Source organism: Populus trichocarpa, chromosome 18, assembly GCF_000002775.5.
Source record: "Populus trichocarpa isolate Nisqually-1 chromosome 18, P.trichocarpa_v4.1, whole genome shotgun sequence".
Classification (NCBI taxonomy): Eukaryota; Viridiplantae; Streptophyta; class Magnoliopsida; order Malpighiales; family Salicaceae; genus Populus; species Populus trichocarpa.
Window position 1 is genome coordinate 7,050,667 of NC_037302.2, and position 12,486 is coordinate 7,063,152.

Below are 12,486 nucleotides of genomic sequence, written 5' to 3' on the forward strand. Positions count from 1 at the left end.
AAAAAAAATTACAAAGCTAAATTCTAACCAGCTCAATATTTACAAAATAAAATCAATAAAGATAATTTTGTTAAAAATCATACAAAAAAAAACACAAAAAAAGGAAAAAAAAACCATGTAGGGAAACACTGTAGCAATTAACAATATTTTAAAGAAAAAAATTACAAAGCTAAATTCTCAACCAATTCAATATTAAAAAAATAAAATCAACAAATACAATTTAAAAAAAAAAGAAAAAAAAAACCATGTGGAGAAACACTGTAGCAATTCACAGTTTTTTGTGAAAAAAATCACACCTGTAATTCTCAATCAACTCAATATTAAAAAATAAAATTGACAGATAATTTTGAAAAAAATCATAAAAAAAAAAACCATGTGGAGAAACACTATAGCAATTCATGATGTTTTAAAAAAAATTACAAAACTAAATTTTTAACTAGATGAATATTAAAAAAATAAAATTAACAAAGACAATTTAAAAAAACACTAAAAAAACAAAAAAATCAAAAAACATAAAAAATACTGTAATAATCCACAATAAAATAAAAAAATAAATTTCCCCCATATATATATATATATATATATATATATATATATATATATATATATATAAGCGTAAAAAGCTCGAAGGCAACCACTTCACAGAAACAAAAACACAAACACCTTTTGCTCATTAAAAACTCCGCAACCTCCCACTCACTGCCCCTCATCCTGCTCACTGGCCCTGCTGAATAATGTCATCGATTTACGTGTCAGAGCCACCAACGAAAGGCAAAGTAATACTAAACACAACGTACGGACCTTTAGACATCGAGCTCTGGCCTAAAGAAGCACCGAAAGCTGTTAGAAACTTCGTCCAACTCTGCCTCGAAGGTTACTATGATAAAACCATCTTTCACCGTATTATTAAGGGCTTTCTTGTTCAAGGCGGCGACCCTACTGGCACTGGCACAGGTAGGTAACTCTGTAATTTCTCTGTGTTTCATTTGACGGGCTGCATTTTTTATTTTTGTATTAATATTGGATTTGCCCTAGGGTTTTAGGGTTTCTTGTAGTTTATATAGACTATAGATTGGTGATTTGTAGTGTTTGTTAATGTAATTATTAATTACTAGTGATTGAATTTTGTATTGCCATAGCACCTTCTGTTTGAATTTGGTCAAATTGGGATTTATTTAAATGTTAGTGAGTTTTTTTTTGGGGGGTTAATTTGTGGATAAGGAATTAAAAATTTGTTTAAAGTTTGTTGCTTTGTTTAACAATTGAAGTGGGTTTTTTTTCCTTGTTCAATTTTGTAGTTATTAGTAATTTTGGAAGGAATTACTTTTGTCTTTTAAGTGATTTTTTAATTTTTTTGGGTGATATTGTTAATTAGAATATTGATGCTTGTCAATATTCGTAGGTGGTGAAAGTATATATGGAAGTGTGTTCGCCGATGAGTATCATTCGCGTCTGAGGTTTAACCATAGAGGGCTAGTTGCATGCGCAAATGCAGGTAGGCCGCATTCAAATGGGAGTCAGTTTTTTATCTCGTTGGAAAAGTGTGATTGGCTTGATAAGAAGAATACTATTTTTGGAAAGGTAATGTCGGTTTTGGTTTTTGGGTTTGAAATTCTTTGGTGTATTCTGAGTGCTGTTTGGAGCTAAGTTTCCTGGTTATCAGGTTACTGGGGACTCGGTATATAATCTTCTGTCACTTGGTGAGGTTGAAACTAATAAGGACAATGATTGGCCATTAGATCCACCTCCAAGAATAATATCAGTTGAGGTAGGCTTGTTAGTGCTCTGAAATGCTTATCTCAGATTATAAATGCATAACAACTTGTGAGCTGTTCAAACTTCTATCTTTTAGGAATTTGTGATTGATGATCATGTAATGACATGCATGTAGTATGGATGTTTAGATGTATGATATATTGCCGATATTATGGTTATTCATCTTTTTTTCTTAAAAAAAAAACTGCATCTGCTACATGATATGTCTATGTAATATGCTTTTGCATTTTGCATCAACTTTGATTCTTCATTCTCATGATAGTCTGTGGCACAAATTTTAAAGGAAGTTTTAATGCGTAGTTATATTATTGAAATTCCTTTTTAGGTACTGTGGAACCCTTTTGAAGATATCATTCCAAGGGTAACTCCCAAGCCCTCAAACAAACCTGCAATTGATACTGAAAATAAAGATTCAAAGAAGAAAGCTGTGAAGTAGGTTCCCCCAACCTAGCATAATGTCATAATTTGAGAATCCAAAGACATTTATTTCTGTCCCTGTTACTATATTAAGGCTTTGCTTAATGCAGAAAGCTGAACTTGCTTTCGTTTGGAGAAGAAGCTGAAGAAGAGGAGAAGGAATTGGCAGCTGTGAAGCAAAAGATCAAGAGCAGTCATGATGTATTGAATGATCCTCGTCTCCTAAAAGAAGAAAATCCGAGTAAAGAAACGGTAATGATGCCATACTTACTATGATGCTTCTTATGATAAATAAAAATAGGTATACCCATGATTAAAGGGCAGACAAACAGCAACTAAAAATCTAGACAAAGTGCATAGAGAAGAAGTGCATGCTTGTGAAATTCTGTTGCTGAACACGTAGATATTGCAGTGATTTAGTGTTATAACAGTGATTTAGTGTTCAGATATCTTTAAAATACAGCAACTTTTGCAGAAATAATATCTATGTTCAAGTTTCTGACAAAAATATGAGGTGCATTGGCAATACTGCATGTTTTGGGGTTCGAACTATTATTTATGTGCTGGTTTTTGTTGGATTAAGGTCTTGCCATGTCCTCAAGTGTCAAACATTCCAAGTATTCAGGAGGAAAACTCTCCTTTGAGTCACACATACTGTAAAATCTGTAGGTGCTGAGTTCGTCCCACCATTATTGCTTAGTAAAAGCAATTCTATGATTTCAATAGATCTACTTTAGAATGATATCCTCTCGAGTTAGCAGGTAAATTTATCCACTATACATGTGAAAGTGGTCTATTTTTTTTTTTATTTGAGATGTGTTTGAATCAATGCAGAACTCTTCTGAAGGTAAAACAACTAGGGATATTCAGTTATCTGTTAAAGAAGCTCTAAGCTCAAAGAAAGGCACTTTATCTGTTAAAGAAGGTCCAAGCTCGAAGAAAGAAGCATCATGGAGAGATTCAGCAGCTGAATTTTCCAACAGTGATGATAATGAAGAAGATGAGGGCATGTTTGATGCACGAATGCGCCAGCAAATACTTCAAAAAAGAAAGGAGCTTGGGGATGTTCCACCAAAGCCAAAGCAAAATGGTACCATGACACTTTCCTGTACATTTTCATTTGGTGAATTTTGTTAACAACATTGAGCATGTCTATTTTCTTTGTTTCAAAACAATGTCCCTTTCTATTGTGATTTTTATTCTTTATTTTCAGCTGACTTAATATCGCAATGGCAAAGCTGAAAACAGTGGCAGAGAAAGCCTTGCTAACTGTTTAGGTTATCGCCATTTCAAAAGTGATTTCTCCTTAAGTAACACTAGTCTTACGTTACCTCAAAAACAAAGAAGTGTACAGGCACACACAGAGACATACAAACATATACGCAAGAAGCTCACTTAGCTGATTGATACATGCAATTATTAGAAGTTGTCAATAAGCAATTAGTAAACTAAATGCTAATATGCAACTTCTTGATGGAAAATGAAACATAAAATGGAATCGGCGAATGACTTTGACGCTTGATTTATCTCATAATGGGTTTTATTTATTTTATTATTATTTCAACTTTACTCGATGGAAGCCATTGCAAGAGAGGAAAATTACAGTTTAGTTGATATCCCAAAGAAGATCACTATGCTAACATCTTATTCGTTAATAAGTTATCAAAATAATTTTTTTATTCATCATTTTTTGCATGTCTAAATTAGAGTCATCGCATCCTAATACTACATCAAATGCCTGTATTTTTTTTTGGGTGTGCAGGGAGCTCTAGCTCAAAGGATCGTCAAGTCTCTGCAAGGTTAAATATGAAAGATTTTCTTTTTTCACTTATGGAATTTTCACTATTTTTTTTGAGATCGCATCCTCAAAAGATTATTGTGAATGCTCTTTCTTCACTTGGCATATCAAATTTGCTTAGAAACTATATCAGACATATTGTGGCTAGACTTTCCCTGGCCCTCTCCATCAGTGATGCTATACTATTTATCATGATTGACCATGAAATCTTACTAGAGGTTGTGACGGTGGATGGGAAAACTTTTAGTTTCATGAGAGGAAGTGGCTAAGATGTATGATTTAGAGTTTAGTTAAACTGCCAAGTACCCATGCCTACCAATAGAAAGGTGGTGATGTGTGCCACAAAAAATTATGTGGTATGAGGATCAGTGCTGAGCCATCAATGTTCAAAATAACTTCTGCTTGAATTGGGTTGGTGTGGTACATGTCTCCAGCATAAGTGTTTGTCATATATTTTTGTTTCTCTGTCATTATGATCAATAGGTTTTGTTGTTGGAGTATTTTTACCTGGTTAGTTGGTGAAATTGTTTCTTGTATTTGCAGAATTCTGAAACCAAGGTTAAATTGTAAAATTGAATTATAATTTTGTTCCTGCCAGATCCAACAGTGAAAGCTTCAATGATGACCAACCAAAGGTGGAAAAATTGTCAATGAAGAAAAAGGGAGTAGGATCAGAGGCCAGGGCTGCTCGTATGGCTAATGCAGATGCAGACTTACAGTTGTTGGGTGAAACTGAACGAGGAAGACTATTGCAGAAACAAAAGAAGCGCCGACTTCAAGGGCGCGAGGATGATGTATGCTATATGATTACAGTTTATCTGTGGCGTAACTCCCTCGTCTGATTTGTTCTCTTTATATCCTGTTTTTAGCTAGAAGAATTTTGAAGTGATTGATCTTTGTTTGGCCATTGAAATTTTAGTTGCTAGGGAATTTTGAAGGTCAGGAATGTGGTGCGTAGACACATGAGTGAGGACTGATGCATGTTAGCACTGGTGAATATAAGAACACAGATGGGAGAAGTGGATGAAAATATTGGTGAAACTTGGAAATTGATGAGGATTGTGTGAACATGTTTTTAATATTATAGACGACTTAATATGTTTCTGTTAATTTTCTCTAGGATCATTTTTCTTATCATATTCCTTAACGGAATCAAAATTTTAGGACAATAATTGGTACCATTTTTCCCCTACATCACAGACACGATGAACAATAATTAGTCTAAACAAGGATGAATTATAGATGATGGAGCAAAAACTTCATGCAATTATTTGTTTCTTATTTATCTTCTCTTTGTGTGCTTATATAAGCTGACCTGTTTTTTTTCCACATGTAATACTTAGCTGTTTATTTTAATCCTTTTCTTCTGGCTAATTAGGTTTTAGCAAAACTTGAAATGTTTAAAAAGGCCCTCTCTACAAAGGCTGATGCCTCAAAGAGCGAATCTGGAGATGCTGATAATGAAGATTTGTCTGACTGGAGAACTGTCCCCCTAACATTTGCACATGAACGTGGCAAGGTAAGCTTCAGTATGAATTCTATTAATTTCTTCTTATGGTTTTGATAACCACATGTCATGACATTATTATATGTTTTCATCATTTTTTGCACTTTAATGTTATAGTTAATTTATAGTGTTGCCACATAAACATAAGGTTGAAATTGGTAAAAAATGCCCAGAGTGAAATTAAAGATGACTAACTTCACATGAACGGTAATTTTGAATTTGTAAGAGTGTTTTATCTTGTGCTTACATGTATGGTGCCGAAAATATTATATTCATTCTCAAGCATTCTGACTCAGTCTATGCCAGACAGTGAAGCCATTACAGAATGAACTGCTTACTGTTCATTTATTGCTTGCTGAGTTTCAATTTTGTACATTAGCATCAACTTACTTGAGTCATGTTATTTGGTATTTTCCCTTTCTACTTGTCATTGTCATTTCATTGAGTTACATTGGACAGTGCAAATCCTGCTAAAAACATTAAATAGTTGATGTTGGATCTTCTTAAACAAGAACCCTGAATTTCCCAGCATATGCAACATATGGTCATGACAGTAATTATAGAAATAGTATCACTCTTTGTTTTAAATATCTTAATCAATGTATTCACTCTTCTGCAATTGTAACAGGATGGTATGTCTCGCAAAGAGGATCCAAATGACTATGTTGTGCATGACCCTCTTTTGGAGAAAGGGAAAGAGAAATTTAACCGGATGCAAGCCAAGCAAAAGAGACGAGAACGAGAATGGGCTGGAAAATCCCTTGCTTAGACTCTAATATGAAATATGCAAGATGAGTTGGTTAACTTGCCTCCTTATGTTTGCTCATAGTTGGCTACAGATAATTCATTATTTCTGGCCAAAGTCACAAGAAACTATGGAGGCTGGTTCCTGGAGGTGCATTGTTGACCTCCAATTTGTTCTCATATGTGAGGTTCACTTGATGAGACCACCGTTTTTACCTGGAAACGATGCTACTGAGCAGCTGCCTCATGCTATAATCTTCGGTACTTGCTCTTTTAAATTGCATTTTCCTGCCTTTTTCCTAACTTAAACCTGTCAAATTAACTTTGGTAACAGTACTAACTGCTGTACATCTGTTAAATATGTGTGATTATTAGATTGGATTTGAAAACAATTACTTGTCAGAACAATCAGTAATTTGGTCAATTGTTGCAAATGTTTTTGATATATATATATATATATGAACCAACTCCACTAATAAAATCCTTGAATTTTTCAAATGTTTGACAATGGAATGACGGACGAGGCTTTTTTCTGATTTACCTATGGGAATAGGAATATAAAGTCTTTATAGTTTAGACTTGTTGAATGGCCAAAAGCGCACATTGTTGTTGTGGAAGAACATATCGCTTCGTTAGACCTGATCTTGAGTTTTAATTTTCATTTCTAGAGGATTGGCCATATTGCTCATTACGTCAGATTCAAACAGGTGGTGGCACACGTAAAAGAAGTGCTTCCATGTACTGGAATTTAATTTGAAGCTAGACTTATTATCTCTCCCTGGAAAGTCTTTCAAAAATCAAGTTCATCTAATTGTTCACTGTTCAATAATTTTAGCAAGACTGCTAAAGGTCAAGAAAAGATTGGTTGGTGTTAACTTTTTCGTTTTGAACTTGGCAACTTTAGTACAAGGAAAAATGACCATGCTTGCTATTATTATTTGCCCGTTGCTTGTGGTTTGGTAAAAAATAGCGGGTAATGTTGAATTTGTAAGCGTGATTTATCTTGTGCTTCCATGCATGGTCCCGAAAATATTATATTCATTCTCGAGCATTCTGACTCAGTCTATGCCAGACAGTGAAGCCATAACAGAATGAACTGCTTACTGTTCATTTGTTACTTAGTGAGTCATTTTATTTGGTATTTTCCCGTTCTACTTGTCATTGTCATTTCATTGGGTCACAAATATAATTAAAAAGGGAAGGCAGTAAATCTTGCTGACTCTGAGGACTAAATTGTTCCATTGTTTTATATGGATACTGGAATAATCTTAATACGAGATCCGCTTAGCTTATGATCGCCAAGCCTCATTCTTTTCTCTTTTTTTTAATTATTATTATTATTATTATTATTATTATTATTATTATTATTTTAAGAAATTTCAGTGCTAGTTTAATATTTAATCTTCACGGCCAAATTAAACATGATTCCTGCAGCTTTGCTAGAAGTTCCTTAATGGAAAAGATCCAAAGCCATGCGATCCTAATTCCCTCATCTTTCTACTCGAATTCTCTTCAAAAGTCAGGAGACGAATCTGTCCAGATTCATCAACCTTTTCATTTACATACAACATCCACAATTCAACTTTTTCTTTTTTATTTCAACCCCTAGCCATATCACATACCATATAAGAGTGTCAAAAAATATATTTTTAAGAGTCAATTTATTATATTTATTTCAATCTTCCCTCTTAACGTCAAAATAGAACATTCTTATCGAATTTTATAAACTTTCTGAACAATATTCTTCTAAACACAATCCTTGACATTTCAACATGCATTTTTTTTCCTTATTTTGACATAATTAAACAGACATCATCAAGCTAAATATGTGAAATTAAACACCCTTCTCCTTTGATGCATAATTGATTGAAAGCATGGTCTTAAGGAACCAAGAGTTCTCTCATTCTTTTCATGCTAATTTCATTCAATTCACACACATATTCACATAAAGAAAACAACCTATTATAATAATTCATTAAGAAAAACCACAATTTCCTCCTTTTTCTCTTTGCTATTCATATGGTCGGCTAACTTTCATTGCCCCCACTCATGTGGTCAGTTCTTTATATCAATCCGAGTTGTCCTTAGAAATGAGGATAACAAGCACAATAACCTTAAATAATTTTTTTTTCCCGGCAACACTCATGACACCAGCCGTCATGTTTAATCTTGTTTCCAATATCAAATTTCTCATCCTTTACTATCGTAAATCAACATGCAGCATAAACAAATAAAATTTTAGAATGTATTAAACTCTTCAAAACATAAAGAGATGAGGTGGGAAACACCTACTTGTTCCTCTTAGTGGTCCCGTTCTGCTAGCTTGAGGTCCCGCAGTTGATGTCTCTCCTGCTCCACACAAGATCAACATTTAATATCATTCATTCCCCTTTTCAATGTTTTCTTATCAACTAGCAAGCATCATTATATGATTTCATGCAAGATTTCCATATCTAAATTAGATCATTATTTCATGTTCACATAGCCATCCATTATCCCGAACCGTGCAGACTTGTCCAAGCTAATTTCTTAACACAAACTTACCTCACCTTAATCACTTTATATAAGACTCTAATTTCCCATAAGTTTTTGTTCTTGGAACTGTCCAAATCAGCCTCTTAACACCTATTAGTAGGGCTGTCACAGCAGCCTTGCTTTAGTTTCTTGGAGACATTTTTGATCCCTAACAACTCTATACTTAAAGTTGTCACTCCAGCCCTTTAAAAAAAAATAAAAATTTGGAGAGGTATTTAGCCCCCCCTAAAAATAGACTTTCAGGACTATCACAACAGCCCCAAAGTCTCTCTATTGCTCCATTTCCTTTTAATTTTGGGGCTGTTTCAGCTCATAAAACTAATTTTAGCAACAGTTTCAATCAACCATAAATAATAAACAAATAATATTACAAGCAATCCATATGGTCAAGTTATAATTCATTATTATAAGTATAACATATCCAAATATAAACGCCATCCAACGGTGAAATTTTCAGAAAAATTGGTCTCGCCAAATTGACCTAAAACTTGTAGACTTACTGTGCAAGAAGCATAACGTCTGTTTAGAGTGGTTGATTTTGATCTCCACATTCAGAATCTGGACAGAATCCGGATGAACACATATCTAAATTATAGCCAGATCCAACGGTGGAAGGTGGAGAAAATGGTTGGCGATTGAGACTGTCCAGAAGTGTATTTTCCCAGAAGTTTCCTACTGTGATATCTCTCAAACAGGGACTGCTATAGAAGATCTCTCCAGTTACAATGTACAAGATATAGATGCGAACAACATATCCAAATATCATTCTGATCCAACGGTGGAAGGTGGAGTTATAGGTGTCAGAATTTCTGCTATCAATATATCTTCTCTTTGTCTCCTAAGTTCCCTTGTTCCTTCTTTTCTCTCTTGTTTCTTGTTGATTTGTAGTTGCTCCTATTATTGTGTTTTGTTTGATCTTGTCTGTTTTGATATGTTTCAGTTTTGTCAGCAACTTGGCTTATAATGCCACAAGACTTTTTCTGTCAAATGAGCATTTCTTTTTAGTAAGATCAGGTGTTTTCTTGTGTTCATGATGTGCGTTTATTTTTGTTGTTGTTTCATGCAAATAACACACTTACACGAGCACACCCTTTACTCATAAAACCACTGCACCAAGAATTATTTGGTGTGTTTCCCTTTTCTCTAAAAACTATGCATGATCCCATGTTTTCATAATGATTTTTGGGAAATCAAGGTTTTAGTACAAAAACAGAAATCAAATTGGTGTTTGTTCTAACATACGAGTTCTGGAAATTCAAGTGATCTCCTAGAGGTCAAGATCCCAAGTTGTGTTTGAGTAAGCAAGAGCAAAAAATCCATCGAAGCTTACTACAGAGACTCAAACTTTTAAGGAGGAAAGTTAATGAAGAAAGGGGACCTATATTTTCTAGGTAAGTATACATGCATATTAATCATAATGCATTGATCTTTGACAAACTAGTGTCTCACTAGCAAATCTCTTTTGAGTGCGCCTTTGAGCCCTCCGTTATCAGATAGTGTGTTTTCTAGCCCTATCTCATCTTTCCCTTCCGAGTGCGCTTTCTAGGCTTCGCTTCTCAGATGGTGCGCTTTCTAGCCTTATCTCTATCTCTACATCTCATCTTTTATTGAGTGCACCTTTGAACCCTCATCTCTTGGGTAGTGCGTTTTCTAACCCTACCTCCTTTCGAGTGGCCCCTCTGAGCTCTGATCTCTTAGGTAGTGCATTTTCTAACCATACCTTCTTACGAGTGCACCTTTGAGCCCTCGTCCCCCTCTACCTCTTTTCCCTTTGAGTGCTTATTTGAGCTTTCATCTCCTAAATAATGCACCTTTGAGCTTTATCATGTCGTCCCATCAAGACATCTCAGGCCAAATCCTTTTGCCAGGTAAGTTGTATTTTTCACCTAGGCAGGTCGCCCATTACAATCAAACCACTTTGAAAAATCTTTGCATTTTTCATCTAGGCAAGTTGCCCATTACAATGAGACCACTTTGAAAAATCTTTGTATTTTCACCTGGGTAGGTCACCCATTACAATGAGACCACTTTGAAAAATATTTGTTTTTTTCCATCTGGACATATCGCCCATTACAATAATACTACTTTGAAAAATCTTTGCCTTTTTCACCTGGGGAGGTTGCCCATTACAATAAGGCTACTTTGAAAAATCTTTGTATTTTTCACTTGGATAAGTCGCCCATTACAATGAGACCACTTTGAAAAATCATATCATTTTTCCACCCGGTCAGGTCGCCCATTATAATAAGACTACTTTAAAAAATCTTTGTATTTCTTCATCTGGGTAGATCACCTATTACAATGAGATCACTCTAAAAAATCATTGTATTTTTCACATGGGCAGGTCGCCTATTATAATTAGACCACTTAGAAAATCTTTGTATTTTCCCACTTTGACAGGTCGTCCATCTTTGAAAAATCTCTGCATTTTTCCTCCTAGGCAGGTCGCCCATTACAATAAGACCACTTTGAAAAATCTTTGCGTTTTCCTCCTGAGTAGGTTGCCCATTATAATAAGACCACCTTGGAAAATATTTGTATTTTTTCTCCTGGGCAGGTCGCCCATTACAATAAGACCACATTGAAAATCTTTGTATTTTTCACCTGATCAGGTCACCCATTACAATGAGATCACTCGAAAAAAAATCTTTGTATTTTTCTACCTAGACAGGTCACCTATTACAATGAGACCACTTTGGAAAAATCTTTGTATTTTTTTTTTTATCTTGGAGGGTTACCCATGATAATTTGACCATTTCAAAATCTTTGAATTTTACCAATTGACAAGTTGCCTGGGACAACCATACCACTTCCAAAAAAAAGTCTTTCAGTTTTTCACAAAGATCATCTTTTTCTTTACGAACCCTATCTTTTTTTTCCTTCGAGTGTGCTTTCTAGCCATTGTCATTCAGATAGTGCACTTTCTAACCCTATCTCTTTTTCCTCTGAGTGCGCTTTTGAGCCTTCATTTCAAACATATTTAGAAAGATTGACCATTTCGTGATCTAGTGAATCCATTGTCTCTCATTCCTTTTTTCTTCTTTACAAAACTTACTATCTAAAGTCTCTTACGAGACTTTCTGTCGTAAGTATTGTAAATAAGAGGGCAACTATCATAACCCATTTCTGGGTCATTCCCCAAATTCACCTTTTTTTCTTTCCAAAATAAAAATAAAAAAATAAAAAAATAATAACAAGAAGATTGATATTTTGGCAAAAGCGAGCTAAGAGAATTTCAAATATAGAAAAAAATCAAGCTACAATATTGGATGAAATCGAGAGCATAATTGTACCCTATTATACCCAAAACTGAAGAGACTATGCAAATTCAAGATCAAGTTACATGATTATTGGACGAATCTGCATAAAAATTAAGCCTAATGCTATAATTAGATTTTAATAGGCCAATTTGATTTAATCATGGGCCAAATTAAAGTTTAATTATGTTTAAGAATTAATTTGGGTCCAATTGAATGATTTAATTAGGCGTAAGGACTTAATTATACTTTAAATGAGTCAAATTAATTTTATTAAGTGATTAATTGGTGAAAATTAAGTTTGGGAGCCCAATTTGGGCTTAATTGAGAAAATTAAAATTTCTATGAGACTAAATTTAATTTTTACCAAGTTAATTTATTCAAATCAAGGGTATAATCACAAGAAAATCAAAGTTTTGGGGTCAATTAAGGGTTAAATTGAAGAAATTTGC

General features: G+C 34.2%; 1 protein-coding gene across 2 annotated transcripts; it reads left to right on the forward strand.

Annotated features, from left to right (window-relative positions):
* The first annotated feature begins 611 nt into the window (after nucleotides 1-611).
* On the forward strand, nucleotides 612-6,666 carry LOC7463712 (peptidyl-prolyl cis-trans isomerase CYP57). Of its 2 annotated transcripts, XM_002324697.4 has the most exons (10): nucleotides 612-954; nucleotides 1,403-1,581; nucleotides 1,664-1,768; nucleotides 2,102-2,208; nucleotides 2,304-2,445; nucleotides 3,028-3,283; nucleotides 3,956-3,992; nucleotides 4,590-4,785; nucleotides 5,370-5,510; nucleotides 6,127-6,666. In XM_002324697.4, the coding sequence occupies exons 1-10, from the start codon at nucleotides 735-737 to the stop codon at nucleotides 6,265-6,267; spliced, it is 1,524 nt and encodes a 507-aa protein (XP_002324733.4). In that variant the 5' UTR covers nucleotides 612-734; the 3' UTR covers nucleotides 6,268-6,666. The 2 variants fall into 2 exon arrangements, with proteins under 2 accessions (XP_002324733.4, XP_052305158.1); XM_052449198.1 differs by lacking the exon at nucleotides 1,664-1,768.
* Nucleotides 6,667-12,486: the final 5,820 nt, after the last annotated feature.

Coding starts and splice junctions, on each gene's coding strand:
- LOC7463712 (XM_002324697.4), top strand. CDS start 735: ATGTCATCGATTTACGTGTCAGAGCCACCAACGAAAGGCAAAGTAATA. Junction 1,769..2,101: donor CAAGAATAATATCAGTTGAG/GTAGGCTTGTTA, acceptor ATTCCTTTTTAG/GTACTGTGGAACCCTTTTGA. Junction 3,284..3,955: donor ACCAAAGCCAAAGCAAAATG/GTACCATGACAC, acceptor TTGGGTGTGCAG/GGAGCTCTAGCTCAAAGGAT.